We start from the raw sequence: 27,399 nt of genomic DNA on the forward strand, positions 1-27,399 counted from the left end.
AGAAGAAATCAGAACAACATGGCAAAATCAGGTATTGCTTTCCTGTGGCATCTTTGGATGTAGAGGTAAACACAGAGACCAGGTGGCCTTTAGGAGCAGAGGGACGAGATAAGAGAGGCCTAAATGAAGAAAGTGGCCAGGATGTGTGTACACTGTAAATGGAGTATGGGCGACAGGGATCTTGCAGCAGGATGGTGAGTGTTCGACCTGTGTAGGGCGTATCAGCTGTGTGGTCCAGTAGCTCAGAGCTGACTTTCTGCATTGCTATTGAGATATGGATGTTTTATGAAATCTCCTGACTTTTAAATGTGGGCTTAAATTTTTAAAACCCTTTGTGGGCTTAGAAAAAAATAAAACATCTGCTGGCAATCCAAGACTATAAATTTGAAAACTATTTGCAAACAAATGGCAATAAATATTTCCATTTTTCTATCTTCTAGGAAAAGAGAAGCTCTGACTATAAGAGTCTTCTTTATATCACAGAAAGCACTGGGGGGCAAGGGGAGGGAAAGGGAAGCTCCTTTTATCTAGTGGAGGGTTGGGGGTGGATTTAATTCAACAGAGTCATCTAGTAGGTAATTATACACACAGGTCATAATTATACACACAGGTCATATATTTACCACTTAAGAAAAGCTAGGGAAATAGCACTCTAACTATTCAAAGAAATTTAAAAGGCTATCTTCCATGACCACAAGTGGGACAGGCTTCTACTTGCATTTTAATCTGCTACATATATCAGAACTTTCTAATAATCACTGATTTTTACCTATACTTAACAATTTAATAATGGCATATTTTCTGCCTAATTAGACAAAATGTAGCATCACCAACCTAATATCCTACACATGAATTTTAAAATCCCTGAAAAACATGAGTAATTATGTCTCCTGAGAATTTCAGTTAACATGAGGGCATAATGAATTCCAATCCTGAGACCAATAACTTAACTTCTGGACAATTACAGACATATTTTTAGTAGTTTGGGATCTTTCTGAATGCAATCCTTCCCAAGTCACAGAGGTTGTGCCAATTGTAGTCTGTCTCAGGACTTATGCCAGCTAGCACCAGTTACTGTCCTTCAATTCTCATATAGACAATTAATTCAAAGTTTTTCATTTTGTTGACAAACAGAAATATAGCACTCCAAAGCAGTATCCATCAGACAGGCACAATGTAGGAAAAAAGTGATAAAAGAGGATGAAGAGTCTCACAGTAGTTATGGGATCAAGGTCAAGATGAACTCAATGTAGAGAAAATCACCTTATTTACAAACTCTTAAGCTAAGAGCTCAGTGATAGGAATAACCTTTTATAAAATAAGCGAATTCTCTTAGTTATATCAGAAGTTAGTGTTAGTAGCCACAATGTGCTTAACACTGAAAAAGAAAATTACAGACTGACTTTTTCTTAGCCGTAAAATATTGTTAGCATACTCCAGTTTTGTCATACTAACGTCAAGGATTAAAAAAAAAAAAACTCATAAATTAATCCTACTTCTAGGATTTACTTTACTCAAACTGGCCAGTGTGATGAAAAAAATATGATGTTGACTATCCTTTTACTACCTAAACAGACAGATGTCATACAAATGAAAATTTCTGGATAAAGAATGGCAGCAGGAATGTTCAGGTGTTCTCATCCAACTGAAAGGAGGTCCTCAATTATAATGAAGAACATGCTTTAATATTTTATCTCACACCTCTCCAAATTTTCAATGTTGTCCTCATTCTATGATAAAAATGGGATGCTATTAATATCTAAAATAAATGTTTTTATTCCTGTTCTAATTCTACTTCACCTGGATTGTACTATGACAGACCATGAACAAAAAGTCCACACAAAGGAGGTTTAGCCCTGAAATCAGTCCTCAGTCCTGTGTTGGTTCAACACAGTTTTGACTAGCTCATATCAGAGCAAGAAAAACAGGGGTAATGAGAATTTTTCACATGACTGATTTTTATACAGTTTGTAAGATCTTCTGTCTGTGTGGTCCTTTTCATTAATTTGTTTGTAGGGTTTTTTTTTTTTAAATGATATCGATAATAAACGGAAGCATCCCTTGAGTTTTTACAATAAATTTATTTTCCAAAATAAAAGCTTCATGAGTCCATATTGGGCCCCTCTTTAATTTTCCTTTTGACTAAATCTCAAAATCTGAAAACCACTGCACTATGTGACTCAGCATGTTGGTCTAATTATCTAGAGGGAGGTACCCTGGTGTTTGGATGAGGCCCAGCCAGGAAAGGAAAAGGAAAGGAAAGGGGGAGGGTGGGTCTTTGAAGCCTAAGCTCTGTGGCTTACCCTTCACCCCAAGCACCAGGGAATGAATTACCCCAACACCAGGCCAAAGCCAGGGGAGCAAGTTCCTCCATTTACTGGTCTTTATCACCCACCTCTCTGAGTTCCCTCATCACTGCCTGCTCTGAGTTCTCTGTGGATATTTCCAGAGTCCACCTAGGTGCTGTGGATACATCAAGAGACTCCTCCTAGGTGCTCCTAACTCTATAATTCATGAGTCTAATCATTTGGAAACTGAGCAATGAGCACTGACTGAGGTGCAGATATTTGGATAAAAAGTGATGTAATGAACCCACTGATTTCTGGCTTTCCTCCCCGAACTGAGGGTGGAGCAAGGAGACAGGAAACCTTAGGTTAGAGAAGGCGCCACATCTGTTACCATATCTCCTAGGAGATCTTTTTTTTTTTTTTTTTTTTTATAGAGGCATGTTTTTTTATTTATTTATTTTATTTGTTTGTTTGTTTTGTTTTTACATGCACTGGGTACAGTCAGAAGCGCGGGAGGGTGAGAGAATTCACCAGAGCCAGAGCGAGGAGCAGAGCAGGCAGAAGGACCGAAGTACACTGCTGAGGGGAGCAGCGGGCGGCAGGAGAGGTCTGCGCGCCATGTGGGACCCTCCTCTGGTGGCCGGGGAGCAGCCGGGGATCGAACCGGCGCCACAGAGGCCGCGGGCAGCTTCGCAACCCAGCGCTCAACCGCTGCGCCACCGGGGAGGCCCTCTCCTAGGAGATCTTGACCAAGAAACTAGGCCTGATTTCCTTTCATGCTCTTCATCTTCCCTTCCATTCTGTACATACATGCAGTCCTGCCTTGATTTTCCTCTTCATGCTATTTGAAAGAACATTCAGAAAAAGACTTTAAAGGGTCCTCCTTGGTTCTTTGGTGGCAGGTGGTATTGGACAACAGGGCAAATTTCATAACCTGAAGCAACAATTTGTGGGGCCAGTCCCTTAAGGGTCTAACCTTGGGATATTGACCTAGTTATTATTTCTACCTGAATGAAACTGATTTTAAATTACAGAAAGAGTCAGTAAACAATACATTACTTTCAGAAAGAAATATTATATCCCTCAAAAAGACCAAAAACTAAGCAAATAAAACACATAACACAAGTGAAGATAGATCTCTAAAATAAAGGAAACCAAAGACAGCAAAAACTCATCTTAAACTTCTAGAAATTTATCACAATTACTACTGATTCAGGTAAGCTCAATGGAATTCTCTATTTCTTTTCCTCAGTATAATCAAAAATTCCTTGAAAAATGTTAAATCAATTCATTGGCTATTTCAGAGTTTTTCTTTTGAAAAAGAACCATTGGAAATTATGAACTATGGTTTCTGACTGGGAGATTTAAATCTCCACCAGTGTCTTGGCTTTAAAATCCCACAGGCAAAATGCTCTTGGGAAAGCAGTCACCTTCTCATTCAGCTTCGCAGTTATTTCTCGTTAGGTGATCATGCATCGTGGTCATCTCAGACACACACATTGCACCCACATGCACACACACTGTGCCTACTGTGAGAACCATGAAAGCAGAGTCCTCTCTCCTATAGCATGAGACCCCTCCTGATGGGGATTGGGGTGGTGTGCCCCTGTGTAGGGTAAGGAAAAATGTCAGGCTTTTCTGCCCTCCCACTATCAGGATAGATGATGGTTCCTTGTGGTCCTGAATGCATGCATGATGGCGGGCACCTGGAAAAGGGTGTGGACATAGGTAAATGGGATTCACCTGGGCTAAGACTGTGCTTTTAAGGGCAGCGTCACGGGGACGCCAGTAGAAGCCGAAAGAGTAGCTGAGAAAGCAGCAGAAGCTGAGAAGCAGCAGAACGAACGGAAGAGCAGAGAAGCAGAGAGAAGGCCGGAGAGCCCAGTTAGAGTGAAGACTTGCTGGGGGCTGGGAGGACTGCCCGCCCCCCGCTCCCCCAGCACCCCTGCCTGCTGTGTACCTGGTAATCCCAATAAAAACCTGCAAAACCACTGAGGACTCTGACTCCTCCTTCACCCGGTCTGCATGGGATCAGAAAACCTGCTCCGTGTCATTCCTGCTCTTACTCCCTGTGACCCTCTACACTTGTTGGCACTGACATATTGCTCAGATTAGGAAGAAGGAGGGTGCTGACCTGCACTGGCTCAGGGGGAAGCTGGACCACGTGCTGCATGCGCTCACTGTGGTGGTGTCTCGACTCCTCCTCATAGATCACATCCCTCTCATGCTGGGGAAGGTTCAGGAAGCGACGGATGGTACAGAGGTTCTCCCAGAGGGTGCGGTTTTCTGGACTTGGATTCTCCTTCCAACGGAGCAATTCACAAAGCCAGCCCTGTCAAGAGAGAAGGTCCATGAGTTAACCTACAGCATACAGTGCAGCAGAGGATGGCTTGAATGCAGGCAGGTATATCACATTTTTCACCACCATCTGGGGAGGTAGTGAAACAACCTGGCAACTCTGAAAATCCACCAGTGACTATGCAGGTGGCTACCCCAGTGCCCAAGAATCTTCACACTTGTAAATTATCTTATTACCTTATCAACTGTATTTTCAATTAATTTTCAGTTCCGTTGTAAGAGACTCAAGCAAGAATGTAGCTATTTGATCCTCAGAAAAAGGAATTCTTGTTGGTCAACTATAACTTTTTAACATTACCCATTTGGGTAGAAATCCAGCAAAAGAGATGAGTGAAGATGAAGAAATATGTGTTACATGTTGGCAAATTCCAAAGAAAGAAATGTTTGTGACAGTACGAATTGTCTAAGGGGAAAATAGCCTTATAATTATCAATAATTCCACAAGAGAGAAACAACCACCTTAACTAGAAAGAAAAAATTGTACATTTGCTTGATCTCTGAATGCCTTGGGCTCTAGGCCCTCTTAAGCATCACCTTCCCACCACAGCCACACCTGCAGGAAGGTAGGCAGTTGGTCGGGTGACACCTGTAAATGTCTGCCTCCCAACTCAGGCATCCGGATGTTCTCTCACTCGCAACTGCATAAGAAAGAAAATGTAATGCAAATAATGATGGATTATATGAAAATAATACAGAGGATGCTGTCAACATCGCTTGCTGACTCATGTCAAAATATTTTACCCAGTACTTTCTAACCCATCATTTCCAAGCTACATCGCTAATTTTAAAAAACAAGAACTGTCCCACATCACACATCTTGCAAAAGAGTAAGAATTTTTCTAAAAAGGTGCATAAGCAATAACAAATGACTTTGAAAGAAATAAATCCCAAACCTCAACAAATTCTGTATCATAACTCACAAGCCAATGAAAGTTCCTGACACGCATTATAAAAGCCCATATAATATCATAAGCTGTTGTTTGTCTAACTCTCCACTGTGTCTTCTGCCTTTACCCAAAAAAAAAGGGCAAGATTTGATTATCTCCGCTGCATCAGCCAAGACAGCAACACCAGCTGTTCTCATTGTGCAGCCTCTTCCTCGCGGCCTCCATGTTAATAACCTGATCATTCCATTTTCTCCTTCAACTGCCGGCTGCAGCACCGCGAAGAGACAAAAACCCAAGCCCATCTGCAGCAGCTGTAGGCACTGAACTGTGAAGCCACTGGGGATTTATAAACTAATCTGTAACACAACACTGCCTTGTTTTTACAAGTGAGAGGCCACATTTGCGCAGACCTGATCTTTTCTTGCAATAAACTGGGAGCTGGGGAGAGTTAGAGGGTTAGGAAGAATGAAAAGAAGATATCTAATCATTTGCTTGGAAATGTTTTTCCAAGCATTTTCATAGATTTTTGTTTCAACTCAATTGAGAGACAGGTAATGGCTGATTTTCAAGGTGCAACATATATGAAAAATGAAGACAAATTTTTATCCCTATCAGAAAATAAATCATATATTTAAAAATCCTCTAGTCCCAAAGTGTTTCCTCAAGGGTGTCTTTGTACAAAGGAAAGAATTCTTGAAATGGAAAATAAACCATCTGTGGAAAAAATAAGCTCCTATTTCCCTGTCTTTTCACAGATCTGAATAAGTCTCCAACTGAACTCTTTCAAATGTTTCAAACAGGTATGTTTAACATCTCCCAGGGGAGGCGATAGCATGGAGACCAATCACTTAGCAGAAAATAAAAACAAAAACCTACATCTGTTAAAAGATGAAGTTCTGAGATACCCAGACCTGAAGGAGGACAGCACCTGCTGTTCCGCTTGAGGAGTGAACTGCATTGTGGGAAGCCGCAGCTTGAAAGGAGACAGGTGACAGCTGAGTGGTATCTCCACTTATGATACTCGGAATGTCTCACACAACATTCATTGCCACATTTGATTTATATGCGCTGTTATAATCTGCACTCATTACAATCACTTAGAACAAACTACAGGCCTCGTTATGGACTGTGTGCTGTCTGCCATCAGTCTTTAAGAAGTGTAGTGCTCAATTTGCCCACTGACATGCAAGGTCCTGACCTTGAAGCTATTATGGAGAGGATTAGACACAAGTGTGATCATGTGTGCAGACATAAGCAAACCAAATTAATTTCTGGCACAGGGAGGTAGCCAACAAGACCCTGTTCTTAGGGCACCAGAAACTTCCTCAAATCCCTGATGGAGCTGAGCTAATAGCATGTTTAAGGGAACCCGGTTTTGAAGATGAAGCACATTCATGGTATTTAGAGGGTTATTAATCTAGTTTCCCCACAAAGTGTTTGCTTGGCTGATCAGATTAAGGGATGGAGCCTTCAACAGCGCACCCCCACCACAGCAGGCCCCAAGAAATCTGTGATACTTCACAGCCTTGGACATATTGCACCATGTGTACCCAGCTGCTTCAATAATTAGCTTATGAATGTATCAGCTGGTTCTGTGATTTTTATAAATAATAACTAACCTACGGAGCAGAAAGACTGTCAAGAGCCTTACAGTAGCACAAAATTGCAAGGTGCTCTTAACTCTAACTTGCTCTTCTACTAAATGTCAATATTCCCTATTATAGGATTTCCTATGACGTCATTTACAAATATTTATTTTGCATCTGAAATAGCAATGTATTTTCATCTGTTTTCTTCATAGCAGCCATGATTTGCTTTCCCCTCACTCTGATTCACTTGTTCACTCCATGCATTTGTACACTTGTCTTATGGAAATCTTTTCTTCCACCTCACTTCCCAGCTCACCCTCCATCTTTTTATCCACATGATCCTTCCACCAGCCCATTTGGGACACTTAACTCTGTTTTCTCAATAGGGTCTCTTATTAGCTTGTTTGGTGGCTAATGAATGTGAGAGAAAGTGCCGCACTGTTGCATGAACCACACATGTATGTAATTGTGAGTGAACCAGTACAGAAGAGATAGAGACTTCCCACATTGGGAATTTTTTTCATTTATATAATTTTTGCATGCCATCCAAGAAAGTTTTGCAGTATCAGGCAAAAAAAAAAGTGTAAATGTCAAATAAAACAGTGACAGATGACAGTATTCTCTATTGAATAGCACTGTTTCTGTCGTGCATGTTCAATGGGAACTCATGAATTATTAATAAACAAATCTCCTTTTTCTGTTAAAAATCTCAAGTAGGTTTTTTTGTTGTTGTTCCCTATGTGTTATGTGGAGCATTCCAGGAGAATTATTTTCATTTCAGAAATGCTGATACAGAAGTTCACTGATTTCTAGCCTTGGCCGGTTCTGTGAGTGGGCACCATGAACTATAGGGTCTAAATCTATCTGTGATGCCTCATTTAGGCTTCGATGTCTGGTTGTAGATTTTGACCAAAGGTTGACTGAATATTCATATGTATACAGTTTAGCCTTTTTAGTATGGTAAAACTGAAGCTAAGTAAATTACAAGTGTTTGAGCACAGCTAGGAAGCCAGAGAAGATTAAACTTGGAGCCCCAAGACCTAACTGCTAAGTTCCTGCTCTGGCATGAAATAACTGGGTGACCTTTGGGCTAGTGGTTACCTTCTTGAAGCTTCTGAAAGTTTAACTATAAAAAGAAGAGTTTGCCAAAGATTGTAAGTTCTCTTCCAGCTCCCATGATCTGTTACCTTATGTATCACTACTGGCAGATAGTGATTATCCACTAGGCTTAAAGCACAAGGAAGATACCACCTTGACCAAATGATAAAGGTCAACATCACCAGTGATGACATCTGGATACCACAAACCTTGTGACAGAATGCACTGTATACATGGTCTTGAAAAGTTGATTTGTCAAAAATGCATAACCTCAGTTGAATCATGACAAACCCAAATTGAGACATATTCAACAATATAATCAATCATGCCAATAACGCTTCAAAAGTTGCAAGATCATAAAAAAGAGTCTAAGGAACATTCATAGATGCAGAAAACTAGGAAATAATAACTAAATCAAATGGGGTTCTCTTGAATGGCATCCTACACAAAAGCAATAAAAAGTTAATGAAATTAGAATAAAGTTTCTGGTTTCATTAATAGTATTAAAACACTGGTAATTTCCTGGTTTTAATTATTGCACTGTGGGTATACAAGGTGTTAATATTAGGGAAAGGTAGGTGAGAGATGACAGGAAACTGCACTATTATGCAACATTTCTGTGAGTCTAAAATTTGTACCAAATAAAAGTTAAAAAAATACATAGAAAATGCTGGAACGTACATATAGAAAAATGCACCAGTCTAAGTATAACAATGCCAAGGAATTTATAATTAGAACAGTTTTAGCTTCAAAATATGATGCCAGAGATGGACTATAGGTTCAAAGACTTTATCCTTGCAATGAGTCGTTGTGTTCCCAAGCTTTCAATGCATAAGCAAATAATATCTATTAATATCTCATTTTAGCCATCTCATCAGCCTCTTAAGCAAATATATTTCCCTCAGCAGAAAAACAACTCTGACCATCCTTTCCAGCTACACAGGTGAGTGAAACTCATACCAGTCAAGATATAGGTTGTTTACAGTGTATGTGTTCCAGAAAAGCTGGATGTCACTCTAAATTTAAAAAGCAAATGATGTTGTAAATGTATTGGCAATCTTTAAATGTGAAGAAATATGCCATTATTTCTTTTTGGAAGATGAATAATAACCCCATAGTTTATCTTTTAGCAAACCAATGGTTTTATTGATGATTTACTTAAATGAGACATTTATAGTTCAAAATTTATGACTATTAAAAGAGGCAACAATAAAAAATACAATTTACTGATGATGTCTTCATGGTCTCAACTTCCACTAACTCCTCTACTGACCTAGTACTCTAGCCACTGTTAGTTTCTCAGAGTCCTGGATATGCTCAGTATATTCCCAGTAACAGACTTTTGCTTACATTAATGCCTTGGTTGGAATGTCTCATTCTCCACCATTTCCCATGAAAAACTGTATTTCAAGGCTCAGTTGATATACTCTTACCAGATCTTCTGTACAAGTTGGCTGCTCACTCCTGCATGACCCCAAAAGTATTTTGCTAATATTCTTTCGCAAATTTATTGTTATCATCATCATCATCATTATCAGTTGGTATAACTGCATCTCTATCACGACAGACAGTTACTTAATGGAGGTGAAGGTAAAAGATTGGTTTCTTGGGGCTCCCTGGTGGTGCAAGGGTTAAGACACAACCTATGAAGCAATCCACAGCCTCTGCAGCACAAGTTCAATTCCCGGCCAGTCAGGGAGCAACCCACATGGCGCAGCAGACCTCTACTGACTCGCCCGCTGCTCCCCTCGGCAGTGTACTTTGGTCAATCTGCCTGTTCTGTTTCCCACTCTGTCTCTGGTGAATCCTCTCACCCCCCACATCTCTGGCCTGTACCCCAGCTCTTGTATGCATAAATAAATAAATCTTTAAAACAAAGGATTGTTTTCTTATTCATTTTAGCATTTATAGGACAAAGAAGTTCCTGTTGCATAGTAGATGTACAATAAATGCTCATTCATTATATTGAATTGAAGTGATTAGAGTGTGTAGAAATCAGCCTAGAGGATGTTTTTCTGCCTCAATTTTAGTTATGGCCAGAGAGGAATACTAATTCTTAGAGGCACATATGTCAATGTTCTGAGGTTTATTTTGACATCTCTAATGTATGAATATGATTTAAAAAAAAAGGGGGGGTGATCCAATTTACCCCATTACATAAATCCAAACAATGACAGTGGTCTCTCTATTTAGAAATAGAGTTAAAAGTCATATTATAAGAACACTACGCAATGAAATTTCATCTTAATTCTATGGCCCACCGGAGTGATTTTTTTCCTTCCCTTACTCCGTCCCTCTTCCTCTTTCTTTCCTTTCTTCCTTACAGAAATTACTGGGGAAAAGACTATAATAAAGTCAAAAAACACCATTTATCCTAGCTTAGATATCTTTTCCCCCAGAGTAAAATGTTGTTGCTTGGTACTAATTAAAACCCACAATGACCTGGTAGTGATTAAAGTACATACTTCATAAATACTTCATAATCTTCATCCTATAGGAGTTTTCTTTCTTTAAAAAACAATGATATATATCATAAGCACCAAATATATATATATATATATATGAACAATTAAAAAAATCTGTTCCCATCATTTTAACTATTTGTGTGTGTAGTCTACATAAGATTTTTAAAGCTCTCTTGAGTTGCAAATGAATGAGGAATGACAATGTCCATCTCACTTTTTAAAAATGTTAAGGGTTTAAAATTTTCTAAGAGATAATACCAAGTGACATATTCTCCAAACTACATACCACAGGCTAAGAAATTTCAAATGATCATGATGTCTTTCACAAAACAGTAACAGAGCCCAGGGTTTGTGTTTGGAGCCCATCAGACATGGGCTTGGTTCCTAGCTCCAAACCTTAAGTTTAATGATGGGGGAAGGGAAGCAGATGTAAAAAATGGGGTTCCTGTCCGTGGTACTGAAACATCTCTGTGTACTAAGTTACTTATTTTCCTAACCCGGAACACTGGTAAGGACTACAACTTCTCCTAGTTCCATTGCTTATTTTTCCTTTTAAAATAAGCTAGGTTCTATGGTGAGGACAAATTTCCTAGTTTTTACAATATTTCAGAACAAATACAAACCACGACTTGCTCAACAACAAACATAGTTCACAGTCTGCTCTGATCTTCAACGAGAAAAAATAAATAAATGCCGTTGCTGTTAAGGAAGGTGTGCACACCTTGAAGTCAGGGTCTTTATGCCCCCCCCCCCAGATGTGTCAAACACAGAGTTGATGAATGGATTCAATGTACAAATAGTAAGACGCCCCCACCCCCTGGCCCCTCTAGGAACTCCAATGAATGAATAAGTTGACAAATGAACAGTTCTTCAGAAGAATGACTCAAGGCTTTTGCAAGAGAAATGTAAAAGGCCATTTACTCACCCACATCTTCAATACAGAAAATGTCAGCATATGTAACCGAAAGGAAATGTTTTCTGAGTGTCTCAAAAGAAAATTCATATTATTAACCACAGACAGTTCGCTTTCTAAATGGAAGCACATAAAGTCCCCAAACAAACTTTTGTAACTGTGAAAGGATTTCTCTTCAGCTGGTTGAGATTCTTCTGAAGTGTGAAATGAGCCAGATAATATTCAGCTCTTGTTTCTTAGTCACCGAATTCTCTTTTCATGAATCCAATAAGTGTCTATTAAAATAAATAAACCCCCTAATGATTCAAGATAACCTAATCAAGAAAACTGAAATGGATAAAAGGCTAACTGCAAGGGGGACTTGTCAAGGGCTTCAATGAATTCCTGACGAGGAGGTCATCTAAACCTGAAGAAAAGATTTGTGCTCAGTGTTCGGTTACAGTTCAAGGTTAATTATTTTATATCTTGAATGTTGTAAGTAGAAATGATCTGCTCCCTTTTTATTTTTCAAAACTGTACATAAGTTCTAAACTGTATTTTCATGGGGGCCAATTTTCAGCTGTCTCTGGGCACGGCTCTCACATTTCTATGGATGTGTTTGTAAAGATTGAATCTGTAATTGAAAGTAATGAAAATTTTATTTCAGAACAACTTCTTAACCTCTGTTATTGAGAGCTCAAGCCAAGAGGGGATTTCATAAAATCTCATGCTCTCTTAATCCCACATATATGGGATATACATGGTTATATAATAGTATGGAGTTTTGGTATAACTATTAAAATATGTATACACATATATACATAATAAGATGCATCTAAAAGAGCCATATTTATTGGTCAATAAAAGACTGCCTCTGGAATCTTGTACTTTTCCACTTAAATACTAGAAAGATACCAAAAATATTTCCAGTCCCTAATTGAGGTCTGAATTCCAATATACCTATGACATATTAATATACATAGTGCAAACTGCATCAAGAATTTTTAAGTGCATGCTGGTGGGAATGCAGCCCTTATGGAAAGCAGTATGGAGGAATTTTAAAACATTAAAAATGGATCTGCCATTCAACCCAGTAATTCCACTCCTAGGCATCTACCCAAAAAATTCAAAAACACTAATTTCAAAGGAAATTTGCACTCCCTTGCTTATTTCAGTGGCATTTACTACAGTTAAATTATGAAAACAACTTAAGTACCCCCAAACAGATGAGTGGATCAAGAAGATGTGAAATATATACATAATGGAATACTATTTAGTGATCAAAAAAGATAAACTCATGCCATTTGTGGCAACATGGATGGAGCTTGAAGGGATAACACTAAGTGAAATAAGTCAGACAGAAAAAGATAAATGCCAAATGGTGCCATTAATATGTGGACTATAATATAATTAAATTAATAGTCAGATAAAGACAAGCTGAAAAACTAACCTTCGATAGCTGACTACAGAACTGAAACACCAGGGTGGGGGAGGGGAGAGGGAAAGAAAAGCAATGATCTATGGTGGTAGAATATGGGTGAGCTGGTGACAGGTGCACTTGGTGGTAATACCTGATGGGGGTATACAGATATTACCTCAATTGAAAAGAAAGTAGAAAGTATTTGTGTGGGGAGGGAGGTTGGGGGGTGGTCAGAAGACACAGCAGAAAACCAGGAATAAGATTTTTTTGAAAGATCCTGAACTGAGAACAGGATAGAAAAGCAAGCAAGAAATATGTAAAATTTAAGGAGAATGGATCTGAAAATGTGGGCCTTTTTAAAATTTTGTAGGACCCAATTTGCCATGGTCTTGGCCATATGAAGGAAAAATGATTAAAGCATCTCGATAGCTACGTGGCAGGAACCATAAATAGGCACCATTTGCCAAATATAAAAAGCATGGTTTTACCCTCTTCACAAGAGGGCTGGCAGAGTTCAGAGAGCAGGATTTGAAGTCACATTCAAGTTTCTAAAGGTGTCATGTCATGAACAGGCAAAATAATATAATGCAAGGGTTTCTACAATAGATACTATGTTTAAACTGGTACATAAACTTTAGCTATGGGTAAAGGCATCTGACATTTTAAAAACTACTATTGACTCTGAGAGTAACTTCATTGATATAGCTAGTTAGCGGCTGCCATCAAGTATAGTTTTAGGGAATTAAACATCAACCTAATTATGGGGATGGTTAAAAGAACCAATTCCTCCCCATGAGGTTGATAATAAAAACTGAACCCAAAGGAATTTCTGCTGCTAATAGAATCTATTTCTTTGAGGTTAAGCTGAAAAATAAAGAAAGAAAATGAAGGACTCACATAGATACCTCAGCATCATGGAGTTGACTGCCCATATAGTTTGACATTTGGCAATGCAGAGAAATCTAATTTCTTCACTACTTGGCATAAGAACTTTTTTCAAATGGTAATTGTAGTGTAAATATATTAATTTTTTCACTTGAATTTGGCAGACAGCCCCAAAATGGTAGCATACATGCTGCCTGAGTTGATAAGAGTATAAACTGTTCTTTGAGAGGCTGTCAAAATTATTGTGCCTTCCCCCCCCAGCCTCCAAAACCTGCCCAGTCAGAAGGGGCAGTTACGCAGGCAAGGTTCCATGACTTCCAGGCTGCCTTCCATGCTGAATACAGGAGGAAAGAGCAGATTCATTCAGAGTGAGACTGAGACCACCAGTCTTACTTTCACTCTTGACACACACAGAGATGGGAGTAGCTAAACTGCTACGTCCAATATCCTAAGCTATGTTGTCCTCAGTGAAGCCATCCCCATAAAGGGAACTTACTGATATCAGATAAACGTCAGACCACCTTTTTGTGCAAAGTGACATACTTCGATCCTGGTACAATATTTTCTAAAGGTTAAAAAAATAATGAGACTAAAAATAATGTTTTATGCTTCACAAACTTACTCTTCTACATGAAAATTTGGTCTTAAAAAAGGAAATATAGTTTCAACTTGTCTTATAATTATGTGTTGTACAGAATGACCTAAATTAGGATATAAAAGCACATATGCATAAAGACGTAAAGCACATTAAAAAATGCATGTGCACACCCATATACACACACATATTAGAAGGAAAGACTCTAAAATATTAATAGTAAGCTCTCTGACTAGTGTAATTATGGGTCATTTATGTTTTCACCTTTATACTTTTCTTCACTTTCTGTATTTTCCAAAATGAGGATGTTACAATTGAAATCACCATAAAATGCTTTTTTTTTAATAAGAAATTCTTTACATTCTTTAAATTCTTGTTCAAGGGATATTTTTAAAGAAACTCAAAGGCAAAACTTGATGCAGTAACCCATGACTGAATGAAGAAAATGTTAGCACATACTGAATAGGATAAACTCCACAGGAAAGAGCAATAAAAGGAAACATATCCAATAATATTATTTTTCTTTATGTAAAATTGTCTGTCTTCCTTTTTTACTTTATTTTAAAAGGAACTGCCATGGAAACCTGTATATTTTAAATCATTTAACAAATTAAGCAAATTAGACCATCTAAAAGGAGGGATTTTATGATGAAGAATGTCCATAAAATCTGAGCTTGTACTCTACAATTTAAGCAAAAGGGCCTTATATTTAAGACTATAATTGTTAAATCAGTAGGTGAGAATATGGAATGTATTTTTGTTTGGTAGAAACACAGTGATAAGGAATAAAGGTCAATGTACAAAATCTACTTAATACTCATGTACACGAAGTACCAAAAATACTGAAAGTCATCATGGAAAACAGTTTCTACAAGGAAAATTATTGTGTACTAGAGCCAGAACTTATGTCCTCCATCTACAGTGCAATAACCATGGTGCCTCCCTCTTCCACCCCTGATCCCTGTGGTATTACCTGTAGTGTATGGTCTGGGAAAGGCTCTGATGGCAGGCAGCGAAATCCAGGTTTGGCAGAGGTCTTTAAATCTTAGTAGAGATGAGGACATCTGCCAATGTCATCTCTTTAGACACCTTGGAGGCCTCTGTACTTCCATATCACTCCTCATCTTTTATCCCAGCAGTCTCTAAGGTTGTTCCCTTCACTATCATGATCTGAGATTTACAACCAGGTTGTCTATTTCTATTTTCTGCAGTGTCTCAGTCTCTCTCTACCTAACAAGGCAGGCAAGATTCCCCAACTCCCCTCCCACCGAAGTGAAAAGGAAAACCAGTGCACTTCTGAAGCTTTAGTTCAGTTGTGTGTTGTTTTTGCTTTTTCTAATGGGGGCAATTGAGAACAAAGATTCAAATAAGCCTCTTCCCATTCATCTGGCTACTCTATTTTCACACAAATCTACAAGGAAAAGATAGTCACATAGATAGAGTTGACTCTTTGGGTATACAAATAATAAAGGTTCAACTTTCCTTTCAGAAGAAAACCAACCTCAAATCATTCTAGGCATTCTATGAGCTGATCTAACAGAAACTGAATTAGTATCTGGGGAAAGGAGCAATTGATGCCAAGGAAAGCAATGTGGTTGAAGATGCTGTCACAGAGCACATGGCCAGTGCTGAAGGCCTGCAGTGGGAGAGTCAGGGGTTACTGTGCTTCTTTCCCTCCGGATTTTCATTTCCCAGATCATACGTGATAAACTGCTATTGTTGAAGAAGAAGGAAAATAATCCTACAGAATTTGATTAAGAGGAACAGAGGAATTCTAAGCCAGTATCCGAAGACAGAATTCTTGTGGCCATTCAAGACTGCATGGTGAGGCATTCATTCCCTAGTGGCCTTTCATGTGTAACAGTCATCCCGAAGGTATGCAGAAAATGTCCTATATGCTTGCACATTCAGTCTCTACAAAGGACCCTCACTCTATTTCCCAGGGAACCATCACTGACCACAGTGATCCTAGCCCATGAAGTCCAACAATCTGAATATTCTGCAGAAACAAAAGGAAATGAATCCTCGGGATATACACCCCTTCCCCACACAACAAATTGATCATTTATGAAAGGAAAAAAGAAATGAGCAAAAGCATACCTTTCTTATTTTTTTCTTCTGCTTTTCCTTCTTTGACTGCTTTCCCATGAAGAAAGAGGAAAGGGTCATACTACAGATACTATTGGAACTGGATGATGGCCTGGCCAGGCCATGACAAGAGCTGGAGCTGACCTGGTGCTAGAGGTGGTTTATGATCGTACAAATATCCTGATGTATCCTACTCATGAAGGAAAGCCACACACTTTCCAGTAATAAATTTCATCAACAGGGCCACAGGCAAAACTGCAAAGCTTATCACCCTTATAATTCTTTTTCTGGATCCTTCCTTTCATTGTGCCAGTTCCCTAAACACTTACAGCCCTCAAGAACCACCTTAATCTCTCTAAAATTTCCTCCCTTTTTCCTACTTTTCTTTCAGTGCTAGTAGATATTACTTTAATAACTGATGATAGCAATTCACACCAAAGAGTAAATGAGGTTTAATGAATGATTCCTTTCTATTTTAAAACAATTTGTAAATAGAAGGGGGAGGGGTCTCTAAGCATATTTAAATGAGCTTCATAGCTTCAGGTCTATTCCAGTTCCACAAGTTCCTAATTAAAGTTTCTCCTAATTTCACTTCTAAGAGAATGGACAGTCCTTGCTACTTTTCTACATCCTCAGTCACTTCAAGAATTTCAGATCCCCCCACAAAGAAACATAATAGAAGGTGGGAAAGGAAAGCAACAGAAGAGAAAACTGTTGCTTTCAGTTCTCAGAATCCAATGATGTGGGTGTAGTCACTTCCCATTGTAGCTTGAAGAACTGAAATACCTTGGGAATAGGCCCACTGTTAGTCACCTACCTCACCTTACGAATATGCACCAAACATATATGCATGGTACCAAATCACACAATTGATTTCAGTTATTATGCTTTGTTAATAAATGAATGCTGGTTCTTATAAAATGAGTATCTTAAATCACCTTTGAAACTAAAAGTTAAGTTTGTTTGGCAGTATCATTTTTAAAAAACTTAACACCTGGTTTGTAGATCTAGTGAGTTATTTATAATATGTGCCCTATTTATAAATGAGAATGAGGGCATTGTCCCAAAGAATGAATGGAAAACTCTAAGGCATCTTCTCCCCACGACCAACCTCACACCCTTTAGCATATTAATTCCCAGAACTAAGTTTTCATCCTGATTCTATAAAATCAGGGCTAATGATTTCTTCAGGGGGCAAATGTGGAGAGCTAAACTTGTCCCAATTGGCAAACAGTTTTCAATCAGCCACCTGAATTATTTGGGGTGTTGGAGGCATCACTAGTTCCAAAAGCCATAGTGACAAGTCACTGGGATGGTTACAGGCATTTTGATTAAGTCCTCCAACTGTAGTGTTAAGTTTTTCTTGAAAGATGCTTATGAAAGGAGGACAGAGTGAAACCTTGATATTTACGTCAAGTCACAACTAAGAGGCAGGTTTGCAAAATCAATTGTGTAGCTTTTATACTCACTGCACATTTACCACATATGTCCTTTATTACACAGTGGAAAACCATTAAATGCACAGTAGTTTTGCCAAGTGGCATTATGCATTTAACAGCTTTATTCGTTTAACAGCTCCAACTCTCATTATATTTTGCCATGTGGTACATGGGATTTTATGCATTTAACAGTTTAAGAAGGCTCTATGGTATTTTCTTTTCATGTATTTCATTCTATGATTAGACATCATATCTTAGCAAATTATATTTCAATGATATCACTGATGAGAGAATAAGAATAATCTGGAAATGCTAGCATGCTGAAATAGAAAAGGAAAACAATTTTCTTCAAAATTCCTTGATTTTCTAGTCCTTTCCCTTTAAGGATATCTGAAAAATAAGTTAAGTTCGGTTACTGCAAAACTACAGGTAAAAAAGGCTAATCCCAAAAACCATACATACAGTTAATCAAAATATAGCATTTAACTATCATTTTTTTAATGTGATTTGCATTGAAAACCTTCTTGCATACTAGAAATATCATATTTAGTAACTTCCTTTCTTTGCAGCATACAACAGAAGATCTGTTAGGGAGATGATGGACCATTTTACCATTTACATATGTAGGGATGAAAACATTTGTCATGCAAGGCCACAGAGGAAATCAAGCTGAGAATCAAAGAACTCTCAAAATGAAGCTTCAACTAACTTTTGTTTCTTCCATCCAGCATTGGGTGATTTTTCATCTTCAGGATAAATAAGTATGTCCCTCTACTAACCCTTCTAACATAGGGTGGTAGTTGTCCCTTTAAGCAAATTGAAACAGATAGTAGAGCCCATCAACTGTTGCTGCTTTGCAGAAATAAAAAACCTAAGCATCTGTCTACCCTTTTCCCTGGAGCATTCCATTCCCCACAATCCCAGCACTCTGAAAAATTGTACTGGGTAAGCTCCTATGTTTTTCTGTTAAAGATTTTAGCACTCACTCTGGACTCCCCCATGTGTGTTTTCTCCTGGAAAAACAACTGTATTCTATACATAAAAGAAACACCTGACATCGCAAGGTGTCTCTGGGGCTGGGGAAAAGTGGTTATTATAACAAAGTCAGCCATTCCCCTGGTGGGAATAAGAGAGGTGATGAGCCCAGGCTAAAACTTGATCTCAGGAAGATGCTGTTTTATACATACCAAGTTTTGCTCAAATACCAAACACCTTCCCCCCAAAAGGGGGGAAGGGGAAGTATATACAGTAGTGTTTATTCAGAATTGGGAGAGAAATCATTCAAGGCTGATTCTTTTTGAAAAATTTCACTGAAAGAAAAAAATCTGGGTTTTGACTTAGTCTCTATTTTGAACTCCAATGGGAATAAAAGCAAATCACAGTGCAAAAGGCAGAACATGACAGGTTCCCTAGGGATTATTATTGTTATTATTATTGTAGGAACAGATGTATTTTTATTGGTGGGAGGAGGAGAATGGTCTACTTCCAGCCCTCGCTTTTGCTCTTTTAAAAACCACTCACCTGACTTTTATTTGCAGCCACTTTGGCAAACAGGGCTTGAGACACCTTGGCCCTTTTCATCTCCTGTTGGATCTCGTCATAAATGGCAGCTGTGATGTTGACGTTGGCGCCGTCCACCTTAATGGGGAGGTCTGTTGTCGGTGTCGAGGTTTTGGCCTACCAAGAGACCATGAAAATAATAATTTAAAAAGTGCTGCATTCAGCCCAGCCATCTGTGCAGAAATTATCAAAGGATTTCAGTCAGCTGATGCCAAACTGCATTAGCTACAGAGGGACACTTCCTGTCCATTATTCTAATCAGGTTAATTGTGATTGGAAATAATTGCAGTGCATTCCTATAGGACATGCAGAGTCCTGTCAACCCTGTTCTTTCCCTCACAGTATCCTAGAGAGTTCACAGGTAGACACCAAACTATAAATGATCACCTCGCTGTAAAGCAAGCATGCAAAACACACATATTTTTTTCTTTCTAAAAATGGCACCCTTGGAAGAAGAGCCAGTACTTCCAGGAAAAAAAGAAAGTGAGTAAATGGGTAGAGGTCTCTAAATAATAAATTATTACTCAATTTAATGCACTCCCCTGAGTCTCTCTCATTCTTTATTAAAGCTTTACGTCTGTCATTTGAGTATGTATGGTTTCCCATCATTATCATCATTATGCTACCCAGACAGTCACCTAATTTCACCTAGGAAATCAGTGGAAATGAAACAAAATTTCATTTCATAAAACTAGGCTTCAGAATGCCTTTGATGTGCCTTTTTCATTTTCTTAAACTCATATTGTGGTTTTATGTATTCTGCCGAGCTCGTTTTAATTGAATGATTTCCCATCAGCTTCAGAGACAAGTGAAGGACAATATAGAAGGTGTCTGTACTTCTTGGGGGCTAAGATAACCCTAAAACATTTGAATCCACATGATCCAAAAGACTTCCAGAGCATGTGGACTGGTATGGAATGAGAGGGGAGTAGGCAGCCTTTGAAAATCCCCTGCAGCAGAACTGTGGGGAACACTCTGCCTTGATTATTTGGCTTATGAGCAAGGTCAGCTAGTTTGGTCTAAACATGATTTTTTTTTCTTTCTGTTCCCAATCACCCTAGAATTCCAAACCAAAAGTTATCTTCACTTCACAATTTTGCCTCTGCAAATGGACTGAACCATTTCCCTCCCCTCCCCCCCGCCAATGCAGCCAAATGAAACTTTGAAGAAGGACAGGGTATGCACTCTGGAGAGCATGTGAGCATTCTCAGTGGTGTCTTGAAACTGGAGAATGTCCTGAGTTTCCAAGAAGGCAGTGATTCCTAAGAGCCCTCAGTGACTTCTGCCATTCGCTTTGACTTCCCTGGTGCACGCTATTTTCTTTTTATAGCAATGTAATAATAAAGTATAATTTATGGGGTTCTTTTTATGTGCCAGGCACTACAGAAAGTGTTTTGTTTGCTACCATTCAATAACATAAGCTTAAATGTTACCCAACCCATTTACACACACCTCCGTTTTCTCATCTGTAAAGTGAGGTAACAACACAAAATGGGGGGGACTGAAAAGTGCAAAATGCTCATATCTGACACATGAGAGTTCAATGAATTATTCTTATCCTGATATTGCCATTTTTTTATTATCATCCTTACATTGTCATTTTGCTATTAATAAATACATCAAGAAAAAGTGGCCAACTGAAGGATTATGAGATGAGACTCTGGAGGTTTAATGTGAAATCTGAAATTTCATTTTCAATTTGTTTTAAACCAATAATAAAGTGTTGATGGGTCTGGAAAATAATCTCCCTGCACCCACACAAGGTAGTCAGTGTGTAGAATCCTGACTCCAACTAAAGCTTAATCAACTTACATTTGTTCTAATATGTGTTCCTCTAATTTTATTCTCACAATGAAAGCTTACTGTACTAGGGATTCTCTCACATTGAGAAGTAGCTGTAAAGAATTTTGAATAATTAGTTAATCATAAAATGTTTTAAAAGGCTTTAATAACTTCTCCTTTTCAATGTTTAACCAACAAAAGAAGAGAATGCATTCCAGAGAATGCACAATCATCAGTTTCATCACTATAAGCTTAAAAATATTTTGAGAAAAACATTTTATATTTATTTTCAGAAATTTTAAGACTGTGAAATTAAATGATCAACTTCCCTGATACACTTGTCCCTAAAGGGCACCTTTATCTAAGAATTTTTTAGATGGTATTTCTTGTTGTTTAAAAAAAAAAAAAAAAAGGCAAAATATTGATCCTCTAACTGTGTGGCCCTGTTAAGATGGTCTGGCTCTAAAAGCTATCATGTATACCTATGATATAATCTTAGAATAAGAGTACAGGGCCTTCCTGGTGGCGCATGGGGCTGAGCACCGCACTATAAAGCAATCCGCAGCCTCTGCAGCATGAGTTCAATCCCCAGCCAGCCAGGGAGCAACCCACATGGCGCAGTAGACCTCTCCTGTCTTGCCCACTGCTCACCTCAGCAGTGTACTTCGGTCAAGCTGCCTGTTCTGTTCCCTGCTCTGTCTCTGGTGAATTATCTCACCCCCTGCAACTTTGGCCTGTGCCCCAGCTCTTGTATGCATAAATAAATCTTTAAAAAAGAAAAAAGAAAGAAAGAAAAAGAGTACAAACAAGTGTAAAACAAAACACATGAACCTGGGTAAACTTCTAACAAGTAGAAGTGATTTTCTGGGAAGAGTTGCCATAAAGCATGGCTAGACTCTCTATAATGGTTTAACGAGGTTCAAAAGTGGCAAAAATATTGGTAAATTTAAAAGTAGGTATTTATGAAAATTAACACTTGCCCAACTCCATCGTTCAACACATGTTTTTTAAATTAGTGAATCTTTAGTTCACTAAAAATTAAAGAGTAAGCATCACAATTTGGAATTACATGATAAAAATGATCATCAATTAAAAATCTATTGCAGGGTGCCAAAAAATGAATTTAGGTATGTGGAGAAAAAGTGGGTATACCTGAAAAATGTCAAATATTTTACTAGAATAAAATTCTGCTTCTATGCCTTATCTTTTTTTGGCACTTACCTGAAAACAAATTCACAAACTCAAAAGTAGAATATCTACAAAAAAAAAACTTTGGTTTTAATGTACCCATTTTTCGGATTTGTAAAAATATGGACATGTTAAATATTTGTTGTGAGAACTACCACTCAGATGGAACGTGCAAGCATCCGAGCAATGATGAATGAGATGGCTTTCCTCATCATAAATCTATTGAGTAGCAAAAGCTCAGGGTAAATAGGGAGGGAATAGGCTAGAAAAAAGTGGGCTCAGATTGGAATTGGAAATGACCCCTGACTGACCTGAGATTTAACCCTTCATGGAAGATCTCTGAAGCAACGATATTGCTAGATATATGTATTTGCAGGAGAAAGTGAGACTGCTTTAAAGACTGGAAAATGGAAGGATATAGAAAGCTGAGTCATAAAATCTTGTGGGGAGATCACCCTAGAAAGGAAAATAATAAAGGTCCACCTCTACTACCATTTTCTTTTTTTTTTTTTTTTGTAGAAATTTCTTTTTTTATTTATTTATTTATTTATTTTTTAAATTTTTTTTTTAAGATTTATTTATTTATTTATACAAGCACTGGGTACAGTCAGAAGCACGGGAGGGTGAGAGAATTCACCAGAGCCAGAGTGGGGAGCAGAGCAGGCAGAAAGACCGAAGGACACTGCTGAGGGGAGCAGCGGGCGGCAGGAGGTCTGCGCGCCATGTGGGACCCTCCTCTGGTGGCCGGGGAGCAGCCGGGGATTGAACCGGCGCTGCAGAGGCTGCGGGCAGCTTCGCAACCCAGCGCTCAACCGCTGCGCCACCGGGGAGGCCCTCTACTACCATTTTCTAAGGGATCACTGATGATCTTCTAGTCATTCTGATCTAGCCCTGCTCATGCATCCTACTATCACACACAGGTTTCTCTCCACGTTGTTTTTTTCAGGCCGCATCAAGCAGAGTTTAGCCTACTCACCCACCATCCATAAATATATAAATATATAAAAATTTTTATATTTTATATATAAAATATTTATATATTATATATTTATATATATTTATATTTTATATATTTTATATTTATATTTTATATTATAAAATATATATAAATATATAAAATTTTCATATGGAAAATCAGTATGTTTGATATGGAAACTCAGCTTCAACACAAAACCCCAACCTTTTCTTTGATAACTAAGCAGCTCTATGTAGACATTCTAGAGTCTACCCTTCTGCCTACTCCTGCTTTCAGGCCGTGTGGTGCAGGATGATATTTCTTAAAGGGTCAGGAATGGCATATGATACAGCACTCTAATATAGTCAGAGGTTTATATACGCTGAACACCATGTTTAGTAAGTTAAGAAGTCCTTGGATTATGTCTCCATTTTTGAGAGAAAACAGTGTCAATGAAGGCAAGGGTGAAAGTCAGTGGAGTAGGTATCTCACCTGAGGGGTTCGGGAGGAGCTGGGACTGCTGGAGGCCGAGGAGACCATGCTTACATTGGGATTCATGCTCCGCTCTCTCTCATCCTGATATATGCGATCCCGCTCCACTTCCGGCAGATTGAGGAAATTCTGCATGGCCCTCAGGTTTACTAAAAGGGACTGAGAGGCTGTCCGAGGGTCTTCTTCCTTACGCAGAATCTCAGACAACAATCCCTGATAAAATGGGAAAAATACAAGCCAAGTCATAAGTACAGGTATATGGCGGTTTCTGTCTTCCACCCTCTTGCCCTTCATGTGTTTGGTGTAAGCAGCTGGCTATGCTGTGAAGAACCTCAGTCTAATTCCTGAGGGTTCGCTAGCAGGGTGATTTTGTGGGGATGTGCATGCCTTCCGGGGGCTGTGCCTTATTTTGGGACTGTTCTATTCTGACACTTATCATCACTGTAATAATCATCATCAGTGTAAGAGATGCCAGCTAGCAAGGTAGGAGATCGGGAAGAATTGTGAAACTGCAATTACCACCAGGTGCCTCCTACAAGTATTTCAGGAACTGTTAGAACTCTCTCTGCTTGAAACTGGGAACACTTGGCAGTCCTGCTCAGCTTTACAAATCTGCCAAGTTTGGTAAATTTAGTTCCGACATTTAAACAGCATGGGAGATTTACATCAATTTAAAAAAAAAAATGTTTGGCTGAATTTCTGTGTGACCGGCCACTGTTTTCAATATATATATATATATATTTAGCAAAAAGAAAAAAAAAGACACAAAGCAAATGGCTATAATTTAACCTTCCCAATCTATACCCATAAGAGGTATCCTGGCATCTGTACTACAGACACCCAAACATTTTTATGAGATGCCCTCATGGAGGGTGCTGTAATCCCATCATTAAAGCAATGGAAATGTGGTCGATGGGTGAGGGGCCTGAGCACAGGGCAGAGAATGACATGCTAATTCAGAAACTTTCTGAATGTGTGACTTATACAAACAGAAAGCTTTAAACAGGAAATTAGTGTTTTCATGTATTCTGATGACAGCAAATTCACACAGAAAAGGAAAATATTGCCAAGTCTAGAGAAAAATGGTATGGACTCAAGAAAAAGGATGGGAGAACCTGAGTTAGAGCACTGTTTCCATTCTGCACCCTTTTCAGATTACCACACAGAGGCATCACTCACATTGGCGGCTCACACCCCCTCGCAGGGGAGTAGAAGAGCAGGCCCTACCATTACTCTGCAGGAAGAGCAGAGTTGCTAACCTCAATAAGATGCCAACAAACACTAAGACTGTGTGTTATCTTAGGAGCTTCCTTTAATGTTGAATTCCACAAAGGAAAGGATGAGCTGGTTCTCTCTTGCGACTCTCTTCCTTCTGTCTCTCTCCTAAGTAACCTTAGTAACTGAGATTTTAGTGAATCTTAGACTATCAAATTTGGATGAGTTTTTAGGTCTACATGGATTTATTCTTTATGATAATAGTTAAAATATCTCAAAGGCAAAGTTTGTAAACTTACTCTTTTTCTATGAAATTATGATTATAAATACATCATAGCAAATAGTTTGCATACAAGTTAGCAAAAATATTTCCCTATTGGAATATGGCTTAAAATTGTATGTTTGTTCTTTCCTCATCAATAAAAAACCAAGTCAGTCTGAAATATTTTTGTTTCTTAGTTGCCTTGGTTTATTTTTGTTTCCCACACGAAAATTGTGAAGTGTCTTGCCCTGAATGTTGGACAATTTTATAAAAAGATGAACCCACCTCTAAGAAAAATCAACATAAAGCATCCCTATAAATAACTGCTCATCAGCATTATTTCTTAAATGACTGAGACACAAAATTTGTATTGTAAGAAGCTGATGGAATAAACTGCTGCCTGTGTTTCATTTGCCTTATGAAGAAAATGTCTAAAACCAGTAAGATGACCAGTGCGGCCTCTGTACTGGCTCAAAGAATTTGGACTCCTCTATAAATCATTTACTTAAAGTCCCATCTATTTAGCAGTCATCCCAAAGCACACTCCATTTACCTCAGACATTTAAATAACAAAAGGCTATGAATGATAGGCACAAGAAGAGTTTCAGTTGTTTTTTTGAGTCTTTTTCGCTTTATTTGTGCACTTTTCACTTTTCAAACTATTCAAATTCTGTATGTTCATCAATGTAAAAAAGAGTTTTACAGTTAGTTGACAATCAACATGGGGCAAAAAATTCAGAAGAAAATCTATGGCATAGATTATATACACTGCAAATCACCCCACTCAATTATCAAGATAAGTAAATGTTTATCATATTGAGACTGTCTTGAATAGAAAATAAATTAATATTTTATTACACATACATGTTTCTAAAGCCCTTGTCTGGCATTTTAATCACCAACTCGTCAGGCAGGAAGTATCACTTCGACTTTCCGTTATGCTGCCAGAGATATAAAGAAAATGGGCACCAAAAAAAAACATGTGCTTTTATGAAAAGAAAGATCATGAATACTGAGAATGTGAAAATTGAGGGAAATTAATAAATTAATCAGGATATTGCTTATTAAAGCTTCAGATCATTAATCATTTTAAAACATATTGCCAAGTATTGAGTAAAGTGGTCATTAAGTATTTTCCTCATCACTGGCAATAGAGCCTTCTCAAGGGAGAGATTATACCAATTCCCTCCACGGAGTTAGCTGAGGTTATGTAAGACCAGGAAACTGTTGACTGGAAAGGAGTAGAAAGAATATCTACACCAGCTAGAAAGCTACCTTGCACAATAACTCTGGGGTTACAAGTTACAGAAGAGAGAAGCGAGCTGGGCAAAAGAACCACAAATTGACCTTTTCTCTAGTCTATTAATAGGGGATTTCCTATGCTTCATATTATTTCCAGTACCAGCAAAGAACATATGAGATTGGCAGAAGAGGTCATAAAAGCAAAATAACTCAAAGTGCAAAACAAGAGACAACAAATAATGCTACCTAGCTTGTTTGCTAACATAGGCTATCCTCACAGACAGAACAGAGATTTCAGGTGCTTTTAGTCTCTGAATCTGCAATCTGTGTCAATGAACTTTCTTATACACATTACTATGATTTCCAAATTTGTCCAGCAATTTTAATAGTTTGCCCCAAATTAGTGTGCAAAATACACACTGATAATTAAAAATGTTTGGGAAACATTATCATATCTAACTCCCTAAAATTTACTTCCACTTTTCTGCACTAGCCCTTGAGGCCTCCTCTGGGATAGGTAAAGAAACTGCCTTTAGTGGGCTTTTAAATTCTCTAAGAGAGCAGTGAGAAAACAAAAACGTGGGGCAGATTTTGAACCTGAGCCCCACAGCCATCCCCAGTCCACTCCAGAGCTGACAGCAACAGTTAAAGTCATTAATGACTAAATTTTAATAGATGTTATTCATCACAGCTCTCAGA

At 38.4% G+C, this 27,399-nt stretch overlaps 1 protein-coding gene across 2 annotated transcripts in view; it reads right to left on the minus strand.

Moving 5' to 3' along the window:
* Positions 1-27,399, minus strand: part of SATB2 (SATB homeobox 2) — a 176,703-nt gene that overhangs the window by 31,515 nt on the left and 117,789 nt on the right. The window contains exons 7-10 of one of the 2 annotated variants that reach the window (XM_037523775.2): positions 23,982-24,194; positions 19,526-19,681; positions 4,423-4,620; positions 3,022-3,129 (exon numbers count right to left, since the gene is read on the minus strand). In XM_037523775.2, the coding sequence (XP_037379672.1) occupies positions 3,046-3,129; positions 4,423-4,620; positions 19,526-19,681; positions 23,982-24,194 (651 nt within the window). In that variant the 3' untranslated portion in view covers positions 3,022-3,045. Of the gene's footprint in view, positions 1-3,021; positions 3,130-4,422; positions 4,621-19,525; positions 19,682-23,981; positions 24,195-27,399 lie in introns of those variants that run through there. The other variant, XM_037523776.2, reaches the window with a different exon arrangement.

Source organism: Talpa occidentalis, unplaced genomic scaffold (genome assembly GCF_014898055.3).
Source record: "Talpa occidentalis isolate TD23 unplaced genomic scaffold, MPIMG_talOcc4v2.1 talOcc4.3, whole genome shotgun sequence".
In the NCBI taxonomy this organism is placed as follows: Eukaryota; Metazoa; Chordata; class Mammalia; order Eulipotyphla; family Talpidae; genus Talpa; species Talpa occidentalis.